Here is a 24,251-nt window from a genome sequence, read left to right as displayed (position 1 = left end):
GGTGTTAAATTTTTAGCTTCATCATTCTAGCTATCTATATGACAGAAGATAGGTTATGTGCTTCTGATGAAAGAAAAAAGAAATTCACTTTCCAGAAAGAAACTGATTTGAAAGAGCCCCATTTTTAGTGACCCGGTACAGGCTTTTGAGCTGGAGGTGATTCTCACTTTATCCCTGATGATGTTAGAAAGATTTCTTGCTTCCTTTCAGATAGCAGACAATCCGAGGTTTACAGCCTGCAGTCCTGCAGATAAATGAGGGTCATGTGCCATCGCCATCATGAATGCTGACGTCCATTCTCAGGGCCTAAACACATACACAGAAGAGAGCCAAGGATATACAGCTCAAGCATGCTTACTGATTTGGAATAAACCCATTTCGAGAAGCTGGGTTGAATGGGTCCCAGCAAAGGAGTTTGAGGAAGTATCTCTACTGCCCTCTCAGCTTCCGTAAAGTCAACTCCCCTTCCCCCTGCCAGCCAGGAATCAGCCTCCCAACCCGCCTGCTCAGGGAGATTTAAGGATTCTCCTGTAACTGCTTGGCCCATCATCCACATTATCGAAGCAGATTGGGCCATAAGACTTAGTGGTAGGAAAGAAGGAAGGGAGTAGGTTTGTGGAGAATATTCACATAAGGTATTTGTGGTTAGAAATGAAGCAAGAAATATGTTAAGGAACATCACAGTGTTATATCAGTACTTGGGCAGGTAAATAAGAAGTGATGCTCTAAGAGTAGGTCCTCAGTTGCCTTCCGGTGTCAGGCAGGTGGCATAGGCAGTGAAGCAGACCAGTGTGAGTTAACAGGCCCAGTAGGCACTGGAGAAGGAGAAAGTGCATGCCTTGCAAGCATACATTTGAACTCAATTTTTAAAACAGTCCTCCAACAAGACTATAACAAAAACCCTTGTCTGACTGAGCCCTTGGGATGCCAGGGGAAACGCCTTTATGTAAATACATTTCCATTTTCTTAAATCAAAAAATATTTGATTTCATCTAGATTTAACATCTCTGTTAAATCTTTTTAGTCTACTATTAATAAACACAAGCACCTAATAATGTTATTGCAAGAGTTTGGATCCTATCTAGTATTCTGTAGATAGAACATTAGTCTTCAGTGTATCAGCTTTTGTCAACGGTCTCAAAGAACAGTAGAGAATTCATGACCGACTCTTGATAGTCAGGTTCACTTGTGCTTGCTACCTTTTGAAACTGCCAGTTTTGTAAACTAGATGACAACATCTTCTTCCTACCAGAACAGATAAGTCCCAGTTTTTCTGGTAAGCAGATAGAAGTTCCATAGATAATCCCCCGGCCTCATTTCAGCTCTTGTTTTGTCCTCTTTCCTCATGAAATCCTTTCTGGAGCAAGCAGATTTGAGTTTTATAGAGCCTTCTTTTGCTTTTCTTTTTTTTTTTTTAGACTCGGAATTCTTTTATTTTTATTTTATTTAAATTCAATTAATTAACATATAGAATATTACTAGTTTCAGGGATAGAAGTCAGTGATTCATCAGTTGCATGTAACACCCAGTACTCATCACATCACATGCCCTCCTTAATGTCAAATCACCCAGCTACCCCATCCCCCACCCCCCCTCCCCTCCAGCAACCCTTAGTTTTATTTCCTATGGTTAGGAGTCTCTTATGGTTTGTCTCCCCCTCTGATTTCATCTTATTTTATTTTTTCCCTCCCTTCCCCTATGATCTTCTGTTTTGTTTCTTTTTTTTTTTTTAAAGATTTTATTTATTTATTTGACAGAGATAGAGACAGCCAGCGAGAGAGGGAACACAAGCAGGGGGAGTGGGAGAGGAAGAAGCAGGCTCATAGCGGAGGAGCCTGACGTGGGGCTTGATCCCATAACGCCGGGATCACACCCTGAGCCGAAGGCAGATGCTTAACTGCTGTGCCACCCAGGCGCTCCTCTGTTTTGTTTCTTAATTTCTACATATGAGTGAAATCGTATGATAATCGTCTTTCTCTAATTGACTTTATTTTACTTAGCATAATACCCTCTAGTTCCATCCACGTCATTGCAAATGGCGCTGTTTCATTTTTTTGATGGCTGAGTAATATTCTGTTGTATATATATACCACATCTTCTTTATCCATTCATCTGACAGTGGACATCTGGGCTCTTTCCATAGTTTGGCTATTGTGGACTTTGCTGCTCTAAACATTAGAGTGCAGGTGCCCTTTTGAATCGCTATGTTTGTATCCTTTGGATAAATACCTAGTAGTACAATTGCTAGGAGGCTTCTTTTTCTTAGTCCTTCACCACTAGGGGAAAACAGGTAAAGAGATGGTAAAGAACTGGGTCACGGGGAAAAGAGGGGGTCATGTGACCCCAGCATCACCTACAAATCCAAAACCCAGGCCTTGAATGCCATAACACTTCTGGTGTATGTGTGTATATGGTGATTGGCTGGAGTCTTTGTCCAACTACCTCTACGCACAGACACATACACACACACGCACACACAACACACATACACACATTCATAAATTGCAAGAAGGAACAAAGATCTAATTTTCCCCAGCCCCTCATTTTAATCTCTGCTTCCTTCTTGCTGTTACGTGGTGCTTGGAATTTGTCTTTGGCAGCGTATGTTATCACACCCTGCCTTTCTTTTAGGACCACAGTTACTAGCCGTGTAGACATTATATCCCCTTTCCCTCAGAAGGTTGTGGTTTCTCCGAGGATTGGGACTTTTCTTTTACTTTTATTTCCTGTTGTTCCCTGTCCTGTGTTTTTATCAGTCGACAATCAGTTGGATGTGTCTCAGAGCCCTTTGAATCCTTGTCCATGTTGCCTTTTTTCTCTCACCTTCCTCTCACCTGTTTCAGGGAGGCCGTGGTCTACAAAAGGGCGCCAGGCACTAGCCTAGACATGGGGAGCCCAGACCCACATGCCTGTGACAAGTCTCAGGTGGTGGACTTGGACTAAGTCTCTCTGGGCTGTAGTTGCCTCACGTAAAATGAGAGGCTTGAACTAATTAATGTCTCTGTGACTTTCCATCTCGAATACTCAGTGATATTCTGTGACGGATATATGCTTAGCAAGGCATTATTACTCAGAGAACTAAGTAAGTTAGGAAAGATTCCATTATGCTACCATATTAATTAACTCGACAATATTTATTGAGTGCCTACAGTGTGTTGGACAAGTGTCACACTGTCCTGGTCATTGGGGATCAGTGGTGAGCAGGGCGGATATGATCCTTATCCTCATGGAGCTTATGTCTTATTGGGAGAGGAAGACAATGAACAAATAAACACATAGAATAACTAAAGAAGGCTGTGGAAGAAGCAAGGACAATGGCTGGGGCAGAGGGCAAACCTCAAGGAATGCCTGTCTGGGGAAGGCACATTTAAGACCATCCTGATACATTGAAGAGTCCAGCCATGTGGAGAGCCAGGCATGGAGTGTGCAAGCAGTGAAGAGCCATGCAAAGCCTTGTGGGCAGGCTGCAGGGCAGGAGTGGGGGGTGGAAGGCGGTTTCGCACAGCCACGTAAGGCCGCCCAGGTCCAAGGGAGGACGCCATGGGAGGGTTTGTGGCAGTGAAATGACCATGCACATGCCAACATATCATTCTGGATGCCTTGTGAAGGGGAAATGGCTCATTAGAGAAGCAAGATTGGAAACCAGGAGATCTGGTCAGAGATTTGTAAATGGCTTATGTGGGAGATGACATGGTGGCAGAGAGGGAGAAAAGTGGATGGGTTGGTGATGACCTTGTAAGTCCATCCGACAGCCCTCGATGATGGGTGGGGTGTGAGTTAAAGGAATGGGCCAAGGAAGCTTTTAGGTTTCCATCTTTGGTGATGTGGTAGATGATGGTACTAATAATTCAGAAAGGGGGGGTTGGGAGGGCTGGGAATGGGCATTGGGAGGCATGAGGTGGCCAGGAGGTCTTCTGTGTGGCCCTCATTCGCTGGAACAGGTCCTTAAACATGAATATCTCATTCTCTCTTCAGAGAGAATTTCCAGAATTCTGAATTCTGGAAAGACCTTGTTTCCCATGTTTGCTTTTAAAAATAATTTCACTTCAGGGCGCCTGGGTGGCTCAGTCAGTGAAGCATCCAACTCTTGATCTCAGCTCAGGTCTTGATCCTCAGGGTCATGAGTTCGGGCCCCACGTTGGGCTCCATGCTGGGCATGGAGCCTACTTAAAAAACAATAATTTCACTGCAGAGATATGTACTATGAGAGAAGAAATGCAAATGGCATGTGAAATGTAACCTTCCCAGAGGTAAGGTAATAAAATAAAATAACAAGGCTTTTTTTAGCCTTTCAACTTCAAGAATTGATGACCCCACAGAAACTTGGCATGGTGGCTGAAGAGCATGGATGAGGCTTCAAATTCCAGTTCTTCCATTTACTTTCAGAAGCTATTTCACTTCTCTCTGCCTCAGTTTCTTCATTGGGAAAACGAGGTGATGATACCTAGCTGGAGGATTGTTATGGATTCAGTGCAACAAAGCACTGAGAACAGCGCCTGGAAACAGTAAATGCTATTCAAGTGTTGAAAATGTATTCCTCATGTTCAGCAAATGTTATCCAATTAAAAAATGCTTTTGAATCCCTACTGGGTGCCAGCCACTGCTCTAGGCTTTAGAATAGAGTGGAGAACAGAGGAGCAGGTGCCTGCTTTCCCAGAGCTTATATGGGATGAAGGGAGGCAGATAATAAACAGGGAGATAAACGTAAGGATCGGGTAATCTTGGGTGGCAAGAAGGGTGTTCTCAACTGGGTGACCAAGTGTCCAGCTTATAGTTGGCGTCATGGCATTCTGTCTGGTTTAACATGCTTGAACTCCCCAAAGTGGTCCAGTGACCTACAAACACGTGTACGTGAATGTTCTAGTATCTTTACTTGTAGTTGCCCAAACCTGGATATAACCCAGATGTCCCCCAGCTGGAGAATGGGTAAACACACTGTGATACATAGCGTGGAAACTTATTTAGCCATGAAAAGGAACACTGAGAGATGCAACACCGTGGTGAATCTCAGATGCATGGAAGAAGCTAGACACCAAGTCTGCACACTGTGTAGTTACGTTTAAATGACATTCTGGAAGAGGTGAAATCATAAGAACAGGAGCCAGATTATTGGTTGCCAGAGGCTGGGGATCACGGAATGGTTGACCTACAAAAGGGCTTGGGGGAGTTTCTAGAGCTCATGGAACTGTTCTGTGTTTTGATTGTGCTGGTGGTGGTCACAGGACGGTATACATTGGCAAAATTGCAGAACTATGCAGTAAAAAGAGTGAATTTTACTGTATATAAATGATACTTTAATTTTAAAAACTGGAAAAAATTCTTAAGCAAGATAAAAGTATCCCTATTTGAATGGTAAATGATCTGGTCATTGTAGTGACAAAGTTTTGAGAGAGAGGAGATGGAGCAAGAAATAGGAAGAGCGAGGGATAGAATGAAGACCGAGAATGTTTTTCTTGAGAGCAGTATGTATTCATTTCATTTCAGGGCATCCATTATGTGCCAGGCCCTGGCATATAGTCTAGGCACAGGAGATGCACCTATAAACAGAACAACACCCCTCTTAGAGCTCAGAGTTGTGTATTAAAATGCAAATATGCATCCCTGTTTACACAGTGCTTCTACCTTTAGGAATAGAACCCAAGATAAGGAGGACATGCGATGTGCAGCTGATGAATTGTTGAGCACTACATCTGAAACTAATGATGTACTATGTGTTGGCTAATTGAATTTAAATAAATTAAAAAAGGGAATAGATCCTAAGAAAATAAGGAGTTCAATAAAATAAGCATTGAGCAATTTTCCGTGAAAAATTATTTTAAAAAGGCAAAAACTGAAAACAACTTAGGGAGATTGGTGGGTATATCATGGTAAAAGTGACCATTTTTTTAAAATGATAAAGAATATTTATTACATGTATTTATGTGAGGAGGTGTCCATGACAAGCAAAGTGAAAAATTGGAGTTATAGAACTCATTCCCTGAGTAAAAAAAAAATCTGGGGTACTAAATGTCAAACTCTGTTCTTTCACTGGAAGTAAGGGACTTCGGTATATTTTAACTTTTTTTTTACAAGGTCCTTTTTTTTTTAATTGGCAATGTAAGTATTTCCATTTTGGAAAAAAAATCACTCAAGACAAAAACAAAACAAAATAATTATTAAGCATAATAGGCAAGAAATGAACACCCTGTATTTTCTGGGTGAAATTCTGTCCTGGAGGGGAAAGATACATTTTTTTTAAAGGAGAAAACAAATACTTTTTGTTGGTGGATGCAAATGAGGCTTATTGTAGAGAAACATGTAGTGTTTTTATTGGAGAAACTTAGAATATCAATTTAATGTTTTGCTTAAATGTAAGATTGATCTAACCTAGGAAAGTCAAGTTGTCCCTTGGCTCTCTATAAAGGGGCACATAGCAGCATTTCATTTATGTGTGTATTCTTCTTCGCTCTTTTTACTGAAGTAAAATAAAAATAAAATAGCCTCTGCTACCGGAAAAAAAAAATCTATTCTTTCTGAGCACAGTCTTGTTTCTATATTGGAATAAAATGTGATGTACTACTCATGTCATGTACATAGAGAAGGAGGGTAAAGCAGGCTCCAGAGAGCTATTGTATTTTTACATGATTCTGCATGCTTTCACAGAATTCAGCACCACAGATAGCTACAGCATCCCTGAACAATATTTACCATTCCTCAACCAGCAATTCAACTTTCAACCACATTGTAGTGAAACAACTTGTAATGCATTTCGTCTGTTGTGTGTCACCTTTCAGGATACCTATACTTATGCCTGTTGAAAATAAATGTAGCCTTATGATAGAACCAAGAACCTGGCTATTGTTATGTAATTGCAATTGCAGAAAATGCAGAGGAACGATTACCATGGAACTTTCTAACGCAGACGAACACATTGACTTGTAGGTAAATATTTGCAAGTAGCTTCACATAAAATTAGCCTATTAAATGTGGTGGAACATTACAGACCCCAAATATATGGTCCATAAAAATGTCAACCGAAATTTGAAATTTGGGATTTTGACTTTTTTGCATTGTTGTTATATTTACTGATAAATACTGGGTTCCTATCTTATCTGCTTCCCTGTATCCTAAAGTTTCTGAAGGATAATTTATCGCATGGTAGGAGTTGCAGCTGGAGCTTCTTTGGCAGATACATTTTATTAAGTTGGATGGAATTGCATTTATATTCAAAGGCACAGCGCTTGAACATTTATATGAAAATTCACACACTGGTAAAGTATTCCATGGCAGACCTGGCAGCTAAAGAAGGCTGTGCAGCATTGTTTTTCGGTCTTTTAAAACCCAGCCCCCTCTTTAAATAGCACGAAAAGCTTTATTTTAAAATTAAATATTATAGCAAATATAAATCAGATAATGATGATCAGAATGTATTTTTCTACATAATCTCCCTTGAATATTCTGGTACAGCCCTCCTGGGGTGAGGGTGACTAATCAGTTACTCAGCTGGGAAGGGTGGTTTTCGAATCTCTATCTTAGAAGACTGAAAAGAAAAAAAAAAATAGAGCCTGTGCTGTCCTGAAAGTGATTTCAACATTTGCCATTTTGAGCTCCAGTTGAGAAGAGATTGCTTCATCCTAAGTGCCTACTACGTGCAAAGTCCTGTCCCAGACACTGCGTGGGAAACAGATGAGTCTGAGCTGTTTGCCTCCAACCTAGTGAGCTTATAGTTTAATAAAGAAATGAGACATACATATGTAACCGTCATAAAAGTAAGACACATGTAACCAATAAAAAGGCACACTTAACTATAATAAAATAGGATATACATAACTATAATTTAAAAAGCATAGTTTAATAGTGCTAAAAGGAAAGATCTGGGGATTCAGGGGATGGAGACACAATGTCTAGCCTCTTCACCTTTTTGGGAAGGGAAAGGGAAAATTTAGGAAAAGTCTTCACAGAGGAGGTGGCCCTTGAGCTCAGAAGGTGAAGCTGTTGGGTAGGGGGCGTAATTTTAAGTAGAAGAGTAAGAGGGATTAAGTCTGGAAGCATATATGGGCCCCGCATTCATCAGACCTTGAATGTCAGGCTGAGAAGTTTGTCATTCAGCCAGGTTCACTCCCGATCGTGTTAGGGGGTGGCACAGAGGTGGTGGGTCTGCTGAGTTTTTCTGTCTGAGAATGCCTTTCCTGCTGTGCTGGAGAGAACAAACACGCTAACAGGAAACAGCAGTGCAAGATGGATGAAGAGATTGCATATGAGCATGAAGATGTTATCAGTCCACTTAACGATTCAGACATGTATACGCATTCAACTGAAAGAGTTCTAGATGCGATTGTCAGACCCATCATTGGAGACTGTGAGCTGGGGAGAGCTAAAGCCATGCCTGCTTGATAAAGATGGGCAAAGACATTTTGTTTGTTGGCAAGGGGACGATGTAGTGCTCAAACTACATGCTGGCAAACCTGATGCTGAGCTCATGTTGGATTTTAAAAAGCATTGGCAATTGTTGAGTTATGAGTACCAAGAAAAATGAACAGAGGTCCCTAGGAAGAATGTTCGGTAATGTGTAGAACAGGAGGCAGCCAATTTCTGCACTTTCATTTACTCTCTTTCTCCATTGGAAGAGAGACAATGTTATAATTATTTCAGCAACACGTTTGATAAAATTTCTCCCCTTATAACATTCTCGTGGACAATGTGGAGACGTGTAGTAACTGCAGGGCCCAGTGGGTGGAGGGGTGCCTGTGTGAACGTGCCCATAGAATGCTGATCAGCAGATGAGAACCATCATGGAGTGACTTCTCCCTGGTGCCAGGTGCTGCTGCTTTGTCCCCTGCCCCATTTTGCTGACACTGGTATCAGTGGAATAAATGATCATCAGGAAGGCACATGTACCTTTTGGAGATGGTATGAAAACAGAATGGATTGCACATATTTTGGCTGAAAAATTAAGGATTAGCCCAAAAAGTTTTAAATAGTATAGAACAATGGGCCTAGACCAACAAGATGAAATTCCAGAGGGACATTTTTATGGTCCTACCCATGGATGCGAAAAGCCAGTTATGGATTTCTAGGATTGAGTCTCTGTAGTTTTTTTCAGTGACTCATATAGTATTCCGGCATTTTAATTGATGATATGGAATTAACAGGGCGATCCATGTGGCCATGGGAAAGGCCACTCTTAGTTCACATGTTTAGAGGTGTAACTAAGTGAATGGAGGTCTTGCTTTCACAGGACCCTGGATGATGCCCCTAGAGCTAGAGTATTGTGTGCAGCCGAGCATATCCTGTTCAGGAGGGACTTCAGGCTCCCTGGGGTGTGTATTTAGATGGTGGGTGTTTCTTTTCCTTTTCTCTCTGGGTAAGGACATGAAAGCACAGAGAGGGTAACATTCCCAAGGTCAAGCAGCTAAGAAGTGGCAGAAAAAACAGTTGGGAGACTTTGAGTTCTTTAACAAAGAGAACAGGTTTGGAGGAGGAAGGGAACATAGTAGCTCTTTACCTATACCTGAAGGGTTGTTTCTGGTGGAAGAAGGATTGTGTTGTACTGCACTAGAGAGATGGGTCTCCACTCTGGGCTGGTTTGATGGTGGTTCTGCATGGAGGGCTGCTGGGCTGCCAAGAAAGCTGATGGATCTCCTGACACTGGGGTTTTCAGCCTAGCACTAGGGGTGATAGTTGGAAGGCTCTTAAGCCTCATGTAGACTATGAGCCTATAAAATCTTTAAATTACTTTTGGAGTTAATTGATGGATTTTTTCCAAGATAAAATACCATTTACCTCTAAGGCCATCATTTGTAACTTTTTATAGGGACAGATGTGAAGCACATGAAAATTGCATGCCTCAATCTGGGAATATGCACCTCATGGGGGGGGCGGTTAGCACAGTTGGTTGACATATTTGTATTTCTTATTTAATCATACAGTCCTGAATTTGTAAGATCATGTTTTGTATTTTGGGAAAAAAAAATCTTTATCTTAGAAGGGTACCCTGGATTGAAGTCCAGATCCAGAAAAAAACAAAAACAAAAACTTGTTCATATTGACCCTGTGACTGACTTCTGGCCCTATGATGGAGCCCTAGGGGGAAGGTGTGAAGCCTGGGGAAGAAAGGAAAGAAACAGGAAACATTACCTCCTGTACATAATTTTTGCCTTCTATATCTGAAGAAGGTTTTTAAATGCTTTTCTTTTCTTGCATGAGCTCTCTCTCCTTTTTTGATTTCTGGTTTTGCTTTTCTGTTCTTGGTCTTTACGATAGTGTCATAGTACTATGTACTATGTACAATTTCACCAACAGACAGCTTTTCCTTTTAAAGCTTCCACTCTCTGCATGGATTTTACTTTCCTATTTCGGTCCCTGCGCTGCCACTTCTTAGCTGTGTGACCTTGGGAATGTTACCCTCTCTGTGCTTTCATGTGCTTTCCTTCCAGAGAGGAAGGAAAAAGCAGGGGATGTTAAGGTCTATCTCTGGAGGCCATTACAAATATTAAATAGCTTAACTCAAATTAAAATTAAAGACTAAACAAAATTATAATTTAAAATTTATATTAACATTTACAAATATGTGTTTGAACTGAGAATAATTCTCGGCCCCTAGGAGGTTCTAGCTTTCCATTCCCTTACCAATGAGTACCATTCATTGCTCACTGACAAAAAAGTATCTATTATGTAATTCTTTAAAAATTAAAATCAATTCTTTCTAGCAAGAGACGGATTTGACACTTGTTTGTCATCCTCTAGCAATCACGTTGTGGATTGCAGTGTACGATACTCTGGTTTTGTTCATCGTTGTTGAGAAGAACTCATTTCTTTCTTTCTCCCAGCCTTGATAATTCAAACCTGAGAGCCCTTGGTCTCATGCTTATAATTCTGCCCACAGAGAATTAGAGGCACTCCCTTTCTGTGGATGGCCCATATTTGTGGGATTTCTTGCTCTCTCTGGCTTTCTGGGATACCTGCTTTCTGATCCAGAGAACACAGTGTTCTTTTAAACTGCTGTCTTATTGATTTGCCTACATGCTTTTTATATCTTTGCCTAGAGGGTATGTGTATCTTCAAGGAAAACATTTTTTAGCTTGAATAAAGAAATAAAGATAGGTTCACTGAGAATCCCTTCTGTGTCAGGGAACTGAGGCTGGGATCAGACTATGAGCATCTTGGTTAGGCCTGAGGGCTGTATTGGGGTAAGGCTGGACCCAGGGCACCCCTGGCTTACTGAAGACAGACCTGGAAGAAGACAGAGAAGGAGAAGAGGAATGTGGGAGATAGGGATGAAAGCAGAGGATGGGGATGGGGACAGTGAGTGCCACAAGGAAGGAACAGAAGAGCAGGTTGGCAGGGAACGAAAGTGCCTGCCCCTGTGTGGGTGTGTGTATTTGGGTAGGATTAGATGCACGTGGGAAAGGAACAGAAAGACCCAGATCAGGATGTTAATGTGTCTTGGGGTAAGGGGAGAAGGGGCAAATAAAACACACAAAAACCCCAGCTTATAGGAAATTATCTCATTTATGTAAAATTGCATGCTTATATAATAGATGCAAAAGAAATGAAAGAAAAAAAGCCTTATCAGCCAAGGTTTTGGGGGATGCCAATGGTAGGGTGTCAAAAGAAAGATCAGGTTAGGAGAGGAGGGGGCTGGGCTGGAGAGGAGCATGGAGGTAGTTGCATATTATTGGTGATTTTTCAGTCCTTTGTTCTCGGGTGTACGTCATGTCATTTGCTGGGTCACATCTGTCCCTATGTGTGTGTGTGTATATACATGAATGTGTATGTCTGTAGACACGCACACGTAGTCTTTGGAATAGATGAAGTTACATAGTAAACAGTGATGAAGGGAGAGAGGTGATCTGCCACGTAACGTACTTCGGCAGAAACGTAACATCCTCCCAGGTAGTGTGTACGTGTGTACTCATATGTATTTGTATGGATGAGGAGGAAGGTGGGCAAGACTTCAACTCTGAATCCCCACTGGGGGAATTGGGGATGGAGCAGAACCTTGTTACTTTTAAACTCTCCCATCCCCAGTGCCTAATAAAATGCTCTCACAGTAGTGGATAAACCAACGCTAGCCTTGAAATGAGTAATTTACTAATCATCTGTGAATTGACTTTGATCGAAATTTAAATGCTGTATTAGATTTTAAGCTCTTTGAGGGCAGAAATAACATTGCTCTTCATCATTCATTCATGTATTCATTCACTCATGCTACAGATACATATTAAATACCTAATACATATGCTAGGTTTGAACATTATCTTCTTCAGTGTCTAGGGCATTTAAAAGGTGTTTTTAAGGTAAAAATATGGGATATTGTGACAGTTCATCGTAGATGGACCTAATCTATTCTAGTGGGTCAGAAAGGCTTCTTGGAGGAAGAGGTATTCATACTGCAAACTTAAGACCACAAAGGAGTTAGGTAATGTTGGGAGAAGAGTCCACATTCCATGCAGATGGAAAAGTATGTGAAAAGGCCCCAAAGCGGGGAAAGAGGTGCCCAGTAATGTGAGGGATGAAGACTGTGTCTGCAGCCTGGCGAGTAGGAGCATGAGTAGTAGGAGGTGAGGCTGGAAAGGTATGTAGGGGCTGGATCATGCAGGCCCTGAAGGCTGGGATAGGATTTCCTGCAACTTATTTTGAAAATTTTCAAACCTATAGAACACTTACAGGTGTTGTAGAGTGGATCACCTAAGTTTGCAAATTATTATCTTTTGGCACAGTTCCATTTTCTTTTTATCTCTCTTTCTCTCTCTCTCTTTCACACACACACACACACACACACACACACACACACACACACACGTTTCTCTTTGCTGAGCCATTGGAGAGTAAGTTACCATGTGCCATGTCTAAAAGCATGTCATGTTTAAAAGCATGTGTCTTCCAAGAACAAAGAATATCTCTGATATATTCACAATATTATTATAAACCTGAGAAAGATAACATTGATAAAACACCTTGACCTAATACACAATCCATATGAAATTTTGAATTGCCCCAATAATGTCCTTTGCTAGCCTTTTTTTTTTTTTTTTAAGAGAAAGAGAGAGAGTGGGGGTGGAGAGGGCAAAGGGAGCGGGAGAGAGAGAATCTTTTTTTTTTAAAGATTTTATTTATTTTTCTGACATGGGGGGTGGGGGAGAGTAAGAACAAGCAGGGAGTGTGGCAGGCTGGGGAGAAGCAGCCTCACTGTTGATCAAGGAGCCCAATGTGGGGCTCAGTCCCAGGACCCTGGGATCAGAACCCGAGCTGAAGGCAGCCACTTAACCGACTGAGCCATCCAGGTGCCCTGGGAGAGCGAGAATCTTCAGCAGGTTCCACACTGAGTGTAGATCTCACCATGTTCAGGCAGGGCTTGATCTTACCACCTGAGATCATAACCTGAGCCAAAATCAAGAGTTGGACACTTAACTGACTGAGCCACCCAGGTGCCCCTAACTTTTTTTTTTTAATCTAAGATCCTGGTCAAGGAGCACACATTGTATGTAGATATACATTGGCATTTTGGCGGTAGGTTTAGACCAGTTGTTTTATAAAATGTTCACCAATTTTAATTTGCCTGATTATTTCCTCATGATTAAATTCAAGTTGAACGTTTATAGCAAGAATGCTACATAGGTGATGTGAGGCACTGAGAACTACCTAACATCAGGAGCACATGGGATCAGTTTCTGTTATGGGTGTTAAACCTAATCACTTGGTTAAGGTGGTATCTACCATATTTCTCTATTGTAAAGGTAAAATTTTCCTTTTGTAAGAAATAAAGTAATCTTGGGGTGCCTGGGTGGCTCAGTTGGTTGAGTGTCTGACTCTTGATTTTGGCTTAGGTCATGATCTCAGGGTCGTGAATTCGAGCCCTGCTTTGGGCTCCATGCTGAGCGTGGAGCCTGCTTAAGATTCTTTTTCTCCCTCTCCCTCTGCCCCTCCCTACCCCTGGCTAACGTGCACCTGTACTCACTCACTCTCTCTCTCTCTCTCTCAAAAAAAATAAGAAATTAAAAATAAAGTAATCTGGAGAATGGTACCTTAAGATTCTGTGAATATCCTATTCCCCAACAATCTTTCACCTGATGTTTTTAGCAACCATTGGTTGCAAGATAATTATTACTTTGGTGATGGCAAAATGGTGATTTTTTTCCTAACAGTGTGATTTTTCTTATGTTAGTTGGTGGTATTCTGTGAAGAAGAGCTTTTCCTTCTCCTCCAGCCTTTTAAATCAGTATCAGTATGAACCTGTGGATTTTTAAAATTTGAATTTAAGATTTAATATGTTTTATAATCCATTTCTAACATCATTTTTATGTTTAATTTCCTCATATTTGGCCAGTAGGCACCCTATTAGAAAGGATTTTGAGAAATTTATGGACTGAGTGAATGAAATAATAATATAAAAGTGATGAATAAATCTGTGTTTTCCATGCTTTTTTCTCCTGAGAATCTCTATTTGTCAGTGCCAACAACATGATTTTATTTTTATTTCTTTCTAGGTCTTATGGACTAATTGGCTCTCATTCAGCAGGAACCTAACAGATAAGTCTCCTGCTGTATGTCAAAACAATGCTTGGTTTTAAGACTGCTCTGAAAATGATTAAAGTAGTATTGCAACGTGACATTGTCAGGGGGCAACAAGCAGCTTGAGAATTTCCTATTACTCAAATAGCAGCTTGAAGGAAGCTCCTTTCCATTAAGTAGGACTGCATGGCCAGCAGCCCCCACTGAAGGGTGGAAAATGAGCATCCCAGTGGCTCCGAAGAAATCATGTTACACTCAGTTGCGGGACAACAGAAATGGAGTGAAAAATAATAATGAGAGTATCCTAGGTCTGGGAGATACAAATGCCAATCAAATCATGTTGGAGGTCAGTTCCTCTCATGATGAGTCTGAGACACGTGACCGGGCAGATGAAATTGGAAATGCAAATTCAAGTGAGCCAGAGAACAGTGCCCATTTCAATAAGGAATTTCATCAACTTCAGGGCTTTGGGAGAGGATCGCAGGCTGGCCCCACCAGCCTGAAAGATTTTAAATTTTCTTCGACCGTCCATGGAGGACTAAATGAAGAGCACATGGTGGAGAGAGGCACAGATATCCTACAGACCCCTCGCAGTGTTCAGGGACCAAGTCTGTCAAGTTGGAGGAACATTATGGCAGAGGCCAGTCCAGAGGTTTTGGCTAAAAGGGATGCTGAACTTCCCCGGCATGCTCCTAAGGATAAGTTGGCAAAGACCCTTGACAATGAGGAATTGAGAAGGCATTCTTTGGAAAGGGCAGGCAGCTCTGCTGTTGTCATGGACATGCCCACGAGGGAGTGTGGCGGGAGCCTGACCTGGCAGCGTCTGCAGCCCATGCAGCTCGACTCCCATGAAGCCCCGCGTCAGGAGCCCAGTGGTGGGGAGGCGCCACAGAGGATATTGACCGCCCCCTCTCTAGGGGCAGCTCTTCCTCCGGCTGACAGTACCTCAGAGGGAAAGAGTGTGCATCATCCTAAACCATCTACCTCAGCAACCAAGGAGACCACCCCCTCAGAGACCCAGATGGAGGGGGGACATGGACCGAAAGTTAGCAATGAGAGCACCTCGCTTTCTGCCCATCCAGAGCCTGGGCTGGATTCACCTCCAGCACTGAAGGGAGTCCTGAGTAAGCCAGAAGCACAATTAGGTCAGGGAAAGGGAGAGCTCAAGCCAGAGCTGAAATTTGTCCCGCCCAAGGCTGTGCAGGAGTTTAAGTCAGTCCAGGCCGAAGGTCTGGGTTGCCCCAAGGAAGGTAGCATGGTACACCTCGAGAGAAAGGAGCCAGGTGGCAAAGCACAGCAGGAGGCCGCCACCGGTGCCCTTAGCCTGTCATCACACAGCAGTGGCCACCACCTTGGTGTGGGAAGAGGCAGGAGTGAGCAGGACAAGAGAGCAGTCTACCCAGGTGAGGAGGGTTCTCTTCAGACCCCCCCCACACCAGGCCCTGCTTCCTTGGGAGCTGCCGAGAAGCAGCCCACTGGCAAAATTTCATCAAGTGCGGCTAGGAAGTTGGGCGAAATGGCATCCAACAGCATTTCAGCAGGTGATGGGCATGTTCCTTTTATTCCTTATGACCCACCTGACAGCAGGCCGTCAGATGTCAGTGAGGAGAGCGCACTGGACAATGGGAACATGGACAGTGCGGCGATTTGTACTTCAGATCCTTCCGTTGGAGACAGCAACACTGGGGTCCCTGAGCCCCTCGGCCCTCAGAGCAGTAGCTCAGAAGTAGGGGACAGCAAAGAGATCCCTACTTCTGTTGCAGAAGATAGGAAGCTCCTAGAAAGTGCAACTAAGACTGAAAGCACCCCAGGGGGAGCAGGTGCTCTTCTCAGTGGCCCGGCACCCCTCCATCCAGAGACAACTGTGAATGTGACCCACCAGCCTCCACCACCTAGTAGCAGTGTTCAGGACTTAGGCACGTTAGGTGCGGATGCCAGGGCACCCTCGGCTGCCGCACCCCCCACCGATAGTGCACGGTTGTTGAACACCCCCCCGAAAGTGCCTGACAAGAGCACCTGCCCCAGTGGGATCCCCGAGCCTGTGTTCCCACATTCTGAGGACACCCCTTCCTCACAGGAGGGAATGGAGAACCAGCAGGTTGAAAAAACAGAAGAAAGGACAGAACCCAAGCCCATCATTCTGCCCAAGCCCAAGCACGTGAGGCCCAAGATCATCACCTACATCAGGAGGAGTCCTCAGGCCCTGGGCCAGGTGGACACTTCGCTCCTTCCCGTGGGGCTTCCTTATGCCCCGCCCACGTGTACCATGCCTCTTCCCAAAGAGGAGAAGGCAGCAGGTGGTGAGCTGAAGCCATCTGCCAACCTCTATGAGAAGTACAAGCCGGACTTGCAAAAGCCCCGGGTCTTCAGTTCTGGGTTGATGGTGTCTGGGATCAAGCCGCCAGGACACCATTTCAGTCAAATGAGTGAGAAGTTTTTGCAGGAGGTAAGAGAATGTCATTGTGATATGATCTTTAAGTCAAACAGTGTAAAGTTTGTTACGTGTTTTCAGTGTAAACTGTGAAACCAGAATATCCTCTCTCAGCAAATGGCGGATTTTGATGGATGCACGTGTGTGGAAACGGATGTTCTTACCCAGAGGGGCTTCTAGACAAGTGGGCATTTTGGGCCAGAAGAGCTTGATGATCGTGCTGAGGTGTAGTTAACACCCAGGGAGACTCATTTAAATTCCACTCAGCATAATACGGGTGAGGTTGGATAAACATGCATTTAAATTGGCTTCCGTGTTTGAATAAGTCAGCTTAAGTCTTTTCTAAGCCAGATCAATGGGGGGAGAAGCCCAAAATAAATATATTGTTCAAATTGGTGTGACTTCATCCTCTCAGGGGGAGTATTTTCCTTACGGGAGGCTCTCATATTCATTCATGGGAAAACCACAGCAAATAGCACATCACGTGTCAGGCATGGGCTCTTTGTTTTGAGTCAAAATAATAATGACAACTCACATTTAGTTGAGCACCTACTCTGCCTTGAACCCACATGACATAACATTTCATCTTTATCAGTCTTCTCTAGTTCTTATAGTGATTTTCTGGAGGTTGGGATTACAGTGTTTATCATTGTAGAGATGCAGAAGCGGCTTTGGAGGGATTTGAGTAGCTCAGTTAAAGCCACAGAACAAGGACAGTGCTGAGGTGCTCTTCTCCCTCCCAATTCTGTCACTGTGCTGCCCCTCTCATTTTTTTTAATAATAGTTTTTTATTATATTATGTTAGTCACCATACAGTACATCCCTGGTTTCTGATGTAAAGTTCCATGATTCATTAGTTGCGTATAACACCCAGTGCACCATGCAATACATGCCCTCCTTACTACCCATCACCGGTCTATCCCAATCCCCTACCCCCCTCCCCTCTGAGGCCCTCAGTTTGTTTCTCAGAGTCCATAGTCTCTCATGCTTCATTCCCCCTTCTGATCACCCCCCCTTTCTTTATCCCTTTCTTCCCCTACCGATCTTCCTAGTTCTTATGTTCCATAGATGAGAGAAATCATATGATGATTGTCTTTCTCTGCTTGACTTATTTCACTTAGCATTATCTCCTCCAGTGCCGTCCATGTTGCAGCAAATGTTGAGAAATCGTTCTTTTTGATAGCTGAGTAATATTCCATTGTATATATGGACCACATCTTCTTAACCCAGCCCCTCTCATTTCTTTCTGTTTTTCATTTTTTGTTTTGTTTTTTCCCCCTCTGATGGGTCCCCAGAGTTTAGACCAATGCTTGACATATCTGTGTGGTCAGAAAATGTTGAATGGTGGCTGAATTATGAACTCACATATGTTGGATCCAAACAAAAGTCAACCAAAGCTTCTTTGAGATAAAAAGGCTAAGTCCAAAGTTGGACATTAGGTTGATTGAATGTACTGACATATTTACAGAATGTACTCCTCAGAGCGGAAGTTGTCAGCTCTGGCACAGCAAAAGAGGTGACTCTGTTCTAAACAGCAGATCTTGACCAAGGCTAGCACTGACCAGGTGCCCCAGCAGCTGACCATCTGTTCTGCCCTGGGGCAGGCTGTTAGCTCCGAGTCACACATCTCGCTCACTGTCTTCTGACTCTGGGCCTGCTGGAGAGGCTTCCCACCTCACATCCCTACAGAGAGAACACCAACTAGAGAGTCTAGGGGTCCAGTCTTTTCGGCAGAGGCTCATTTCGCTGTTCAGGGCTGTGTGCTGTCCTGTTTTAGGTGGGCTTCTCACACAGAGGTCAGCAGCGAGAGGATGTTCTGGCCAAAGGACTTGGAGAGTCTGGCCCCAGGCAGTGGCATCTCACTAACTGAGGACAGATTGCCACCCTGGTCTTATACATCAGTCTCTGAGCCTAGTTAATGTGAGTCTTTCTCAAATGTCTAAAACCTTATTCACCTGGGCCTCCAAGGCTCAGGATCAGGCTCTGACCTTAAGGTCTTTACTAAGACAGGGATGTTCCTTGTGAAGCCTCTAAAAGGTAGCCATCCGACCCTCCCCGGGGCTGCGGATACCAAAGCTGGTTAAATAACCAAAGACTCTTTTTTTCTCAATGAGTCACAGCAGAGGTAAGCAACTTGTACAAGATTGGATCCTCAAATCTGGCATAGCAGAGTATCTCTTTGACAAGCGCACCCTGGGAGACAGTGATGAGAGCTAACCCTTAGGCCGGCTTCTCCTTGGCCACTAAGATGACTCCCCTGGTCACCAAGCGTGTTGGGGTTACCTTTGCCTTTTCTATATTCATACCAACATAACCACTTAAGTTCTTCATTTGTACCATTTCTTCAAATAAACTAATTTGGTTCCCCACCCACCCCCAAAAAAGATCCCCCAGATTTTTCTCTGCAAAAACACATACATGAGAGAAATTTTACGTGGAGAGGTTGGCAAACATCCTGTTACCGTCTGCAGTTCTTTTTCTGTGACCCTTACTGATTTTGGTTTTGTGTCTGTCTTTTCTGTATTGCTTCTCTTCCCTCCATAAAATATAAGAACTTCTAAATTATACGCACATTTTCTCCTAAAATATTTCCTATATCTTAATCCTCTAGAAGCCACCTGAGTCTCAAGGAAATGGGATAGCATGGGTGTTTGTGTGGTGTTAGTAGTTCTGAGGGGTTTGGAGAGGCCCCATTGGTGGGGGACAGCAGCACCACTGTGCACCAGCTCCTCTGTCTGGGGACTGTTTTCTGCCATAATTAGAGTGTCAGAGACCTAGGCCCTGTCTTCCGGCTACAAGACAGAGCAGAGAAGACCCAGGTGTTGTACTGGGCTAATTTCTGCCCTAATCCTCTTTTAATCAATAGGCTGGCCCTTGCCTTTGCTCCTAGAGCTGCAACTTGACGAAATGCAGTGCGTCCCCTTCCTGTGTTCAGGCCTGGTGCAGGGAGGTCTCAAAGCCACCTCCCCTGCCAGTGAGCCCTGCTTCGCCCCAGGATGGCTTCAGCCAGTCTCCAGGGAAAGAACACATTTCTGACCAGTTGCAACAGAAGTATTTTTCAATTGTGGACGTCCTATATCTTTTTAATAAATGGGAAAGTCTTAACAGTACAAACCCAAACAGGCTTCAGACTCTTTCATCATTATTGACAGATTCCTGCTGGTTAGCATTAGTAGAAACGAAGAAGTCAGAGGAAGGGCTCTTCTGAGAGAGGGCGTCCTTTCTCTGTTGACAGGAACAATACAGACATTTAGAGCTTCCGGAAGTGGCTTTGAAGATCATCTTGGACCTGCTTGTGGCAGGATGATAAAATATGCTTCCTGGTTTAGACTGTTTTCTGCTTGCACCTATCCTGAGGTCTCTGGGGTACTTCTTCCTACTGACGCCTTGGGGAATCCCTTTGCATTTTTGGTGTAAAGAGGTGGGAAGAGGGGAGCAGGAGGGAGAGGACAGGGGTGAGGTTGTGTACTTGCAACATACAGATGTCTGATTAGGGCTGGTCTCCCTTCTTACTCCCATTATACAAGGACGTATGTATGTGTGTATTATGGAAGTGTCTATCCAGACTTGAAGGAATTGGCTTGTACAATTGTGGAGGCTGGCAAGTCAAAAGTATGCAGGGTGGGCCAGCAGGCTGGAGACGTAGGGAAGAGGTGATGCTGCAGTTCAAGTCCAAAGGCCATCTGCTGGCAGATTTCCCTCTTCTTTAAGGGAGGTCAGTCTTTTTTCCATTAAGGCATTTGACTGATTAGGTGAGGCCCACCCACATAATAAAGAATAATTGGCTTTACTCAGGGTTTACCGATTTAAATGTTGATCTCATCTTTAAAACATAAACATCTAGAATAATCTTTGACCAAATATCTGGGCACAGTGACCTAGCCAGGTTGTGAAGATTAACCATCACAAGTCCTCTCCCAGTAGCCATCCCAGTGGCTTCTCAATGAAGCCTCCACATTTACCGTGTGTCTACCCAGCCCAGCCCAACCCACTGAAAACAGGACAGGGCAAATATGAAGAGGGGCAGTCTAGGAAGAACTTAACTTGTTTGTATACCTTGATTGATTTTAGGAGTTCGAAGTCACAAGGATCTTTTAGTTTGCTTTCAAAATTATTTCTCTAAAAATACTCCGTTAGAGAAGGAGAGAAAAAAATCATTTGGGGTTAAGCACTATGTGTTCATAGCTGTGCAGCGACACCTGTATTCTGTCGGTAAAGATGAAAGAACTGAGTGTCAAGTTTTTTGTAGATTCCCTTGTCTTCTCAAAAACACAAATTAGGTATACTTTTCACCTTCTTAAAGAATTTGTTACATCTTATCGGAGACAAACTACCCAACGAAGTGAGGGGCATTGAAGGGACTGAAATCATTAAGGTCGCTTCTGAGTGACAGCATGCTGGGTTTTTGACTCTCCAGTTTCCAAGAACCGAGTAATTACTGAGATCAGCATATTGCAATCCTTAAAACCTGACAGATGTAGGACAGAAATCATGTCTTCATGAGAGCACGTGCTGGAAGTAGTGAGCAGTGGCAACAGAATTTTAGAAACTACAATGAAAAAAAATAGAGGAACATAAATATAATAGAAAAGCCAAAGGTTGATAGTAAGAGGGTAAGTAGGGAATGGTCAAAAATTTATCAGAGAGGGGCGCCTGGGTGGCGCAGTCGTTGGGCGTCTGCCTTCGGCTCAGGGCATGATCCCGGATTCCCGGGATCGAGCCCCACGTCGGGCTCCTCTCCTGGGAGCCTGCTTCTTCCTCTCCCACTCCCCCTGCTTGTGTTCCCTCTCTCGCTGGCTGTCTCTCTCTGTCAAATAAATAAAATAAAATCTTTAAAAAAAAAAAATTTATCAGAGAGCAGAACTAGAATGTCTTTCATAGGAATATAATTTGCCGTGGCCTGAATTCAGCCTATCTACTAGAGCAATCATGCATATGTTACAATGTGATTATGACAAAACTTTAAAGGCCTGATCTTTTGTTTCAATAATGTCAGTTTAAGGAGAACCTTGTATCTGTTTCAACATTAAAAGAGCATCAGATTAAGAGTTTTTCTCTTCAACATCTTGAATCAAAGCTTTATAGCCCCTATTAAAGAATATTGCTAAATGCTTGTGATTCCTGAATAGATAAATGTTTGACACATAAAATGTATTGTGATTAAAAGTAGAGTTCACAGTTGTATCTATCGTTCATAGCCTCTGGCACTATTTTTTTTTAACTTAAAGGAAATAAAGATTATTTAGTTGTCTTATTTTTTTCATTTTTAATATGAAGAAACACTGATAATATGAACAGACTCTGTGGGTATAGAATTACATATATAAAGGGCTGTGTTCTAGCCCAAACCGTTGACTATAGGGGAAAGTAACAGTATTGTTATTAAATTTAGGTAAAAATGGAGACATGATTCCTTTATTGAATAAATAGTTGTTGACTTTATGTGCTAGACACCATTCTAGGTCCTATACATTTAGCAGTCAACAAGATTCTGCCCTAGAACTTCCACTGTAGTGAAACTGACCAAACATTCATGGACACCCCACCTTACTAGGGAAGACAGTTGAGGTGAGTCACAGACGCTCATTTTTGATTATGTGAACAGAGTGTAGAGGCCTGAAAGCATATTTTTCCATCAACTGCTTTATTCTTCCAAACAGCCTTTTCTCCCACATTAACGATGCATATTTTATTTCCTAAGTAGCCCAGTAAAGACAACAGAAATTGGTAAAGTGGTTCACCTGCTTCTCCTAAGAGTAGGTTACCATAAACATTGTGCCTTTTCTCATTAGGAAGGATGAAACTTTCGTAATTCTACGAACATTTGCGAAACTTCTTCCCTGCTTCATTGAGATTATGTATTTATAGATTGGCTACTTGCAGAGATTCCAATGATTTTGTAGCAATCAGATTTAAAAATCTTGTGCAGTGAGTTGTTTTCCCAGTGAAATGTGCATTCATAGTGCGTTAGGACTGGAAGAGACCTGAGAGGTCCTCCAGTTGTGTCGTTAACTTAGAGATGAAGACCCCGGAGCCTGAGATGGTAAGTGGCCAGTGATGGAGCAGCTCAGTGGTGCCAGAGTGGCTGTTCCTGGAGACTTGATCTCCTGACTGCATTTCCTACTCATTCTATGACGTGTGCTTCTCTGATTAAGCTTCTGCTCATTTATCATAGGTTACAGAACGCCCCGGAAAAGAAGAATTTTGTTCTCCTTCCTATACTCATTATGAAGTTCCTCCAACTTTCTATCGATCGGCCATGCTCCTTAAGCCCCAGTTGGGATTGGGTGCAATGTCCCGTTTACCATCTGCAAAGAGCAGGATCCTGATCGCGAGTCAGAGGTCCTCAGCGAGTGCCATCCACCCACCAGGACCCATCACGGCAGCTGCTAGCCTCTACAGCTCCGATTCTGTGGGTAAGTGACCCAGCCATGACTACTTCTCCTGCTGCACTTGTAAATAGTAATTCTCGAAAATGGCAGTAACTGTCTACTGTGTTATACAAATGCCTCTCACCCTCTGAGAGGAGCCTTTTTCTGCTCTTCCATCTGACTGTCGATACGGATACTTGTTAACACTGCTCCGCCTGCACCAGTCATCTTCCACCTTACTTTCAAAAGGGTGGCCTTTGCAACCCCTTCCTCACTTCTTCTGATTTCTCCTTTCTCTGATACAGCCTGTGAACCAGGAGCCAGTGGAGTTTTTCTGTAAGGGGTCAGATAGTAAATATTTTAGGCTTTCTGGGCCTTAATGGTCCATGTTGTAACTACTTAGCATGAAAGCAGCCTCAGACAGTACATCAGTGAACAAGTGAGGCTTAATTCACAGAAATAGAGAGGGGGCTGGGTTTGGCCTGAGGGCTGTAGTTTGCCAGAGAGATCTTCCTACAGCCCGGCACTGACCATAACACTCTTCATCTGTTCACAAATGTGGTTCACTGGACCACTCCATAGTTGCTTACGGAAAGGCTCTGCTGCCTCTCTGTGCTCTCCTGCTCCACCATGGCTGGCCAGTCCCCTCCTGGAGTTCTCCGCACGACTTGTTTGCTGTCTCCATTCTTCTGTCCCCGTGGTTTCCCCTAGGCTTTATGTATTATTTTATTATAGACATAATACGTCCCCAGTGTAAAATAATTTGAATATAGAAAAATATGGAAAAGGAAGTAATAATGCTTAGAATATTTTTAGCACCCAGTGAGAGTTATTATTATGGAGTTTTTTTCTTCCAGTGTGATTTTTTCTGTGCATTTTTCAATAGTTAAAATGATACTGAGTGTGAATTTTGGTTTTTTTCTATTAATACATGGTAAACATTTCCTAGGTCATCA

At 43.1% G+C, this 24,251-nt stretch overlaps 1 protein-coding gene across 2 annotated transcripts in view; it reads left to right on the top strand.

Moving 5' to 3' along the window:
• MTUS2 (microtubule associated scaffold protein 2) overlaps positions 1-24,251 on the top strand; it is a 553,081-nt gene that overhangs the window by 170,606 nt on the left and 358,224 nt on the right. For both annotated transcript variants that reach the window (XM_057309483.1, XM_057309482.1), the window contains exons 3-4: positions 14,469-16,939; positions 23,100-23,340. In XM_057309483.1, the coding sequence (XP_057165466.1) occupies positions 14,711-16,939; positions 23,100-23,340 (2,470 nt within the window). In that variant the 5' untranslated portion in view covers positions 14,469-14,710. The remainder of the gene's footprint in view (positions 1-14,468; positions 16,940-23,099; positions 23,341-24,251) is intronic.

This window comes from Ursus arctos, unplaced genomic scaffold (genome assembly GCF_023065955.2).
Source record: "Ursus arctos isolate Adak ecotype North America unplaced genomic scaffold, UrsArc2.0 scaffold_10, whole genome shotgun sequence".
Taxonomy (NCBI): domain Eukaryota; kingdom Metazoa; phylum Chordata; class Mammalia; order Carnivora; family Ursidae; genus Ursus; species Ursus arctos.
The sequence above is the reverse complement of the archived record's forward strand: the minus strand, read 5'-3'. Positions and strand labels throughout refer to the sequence as shown.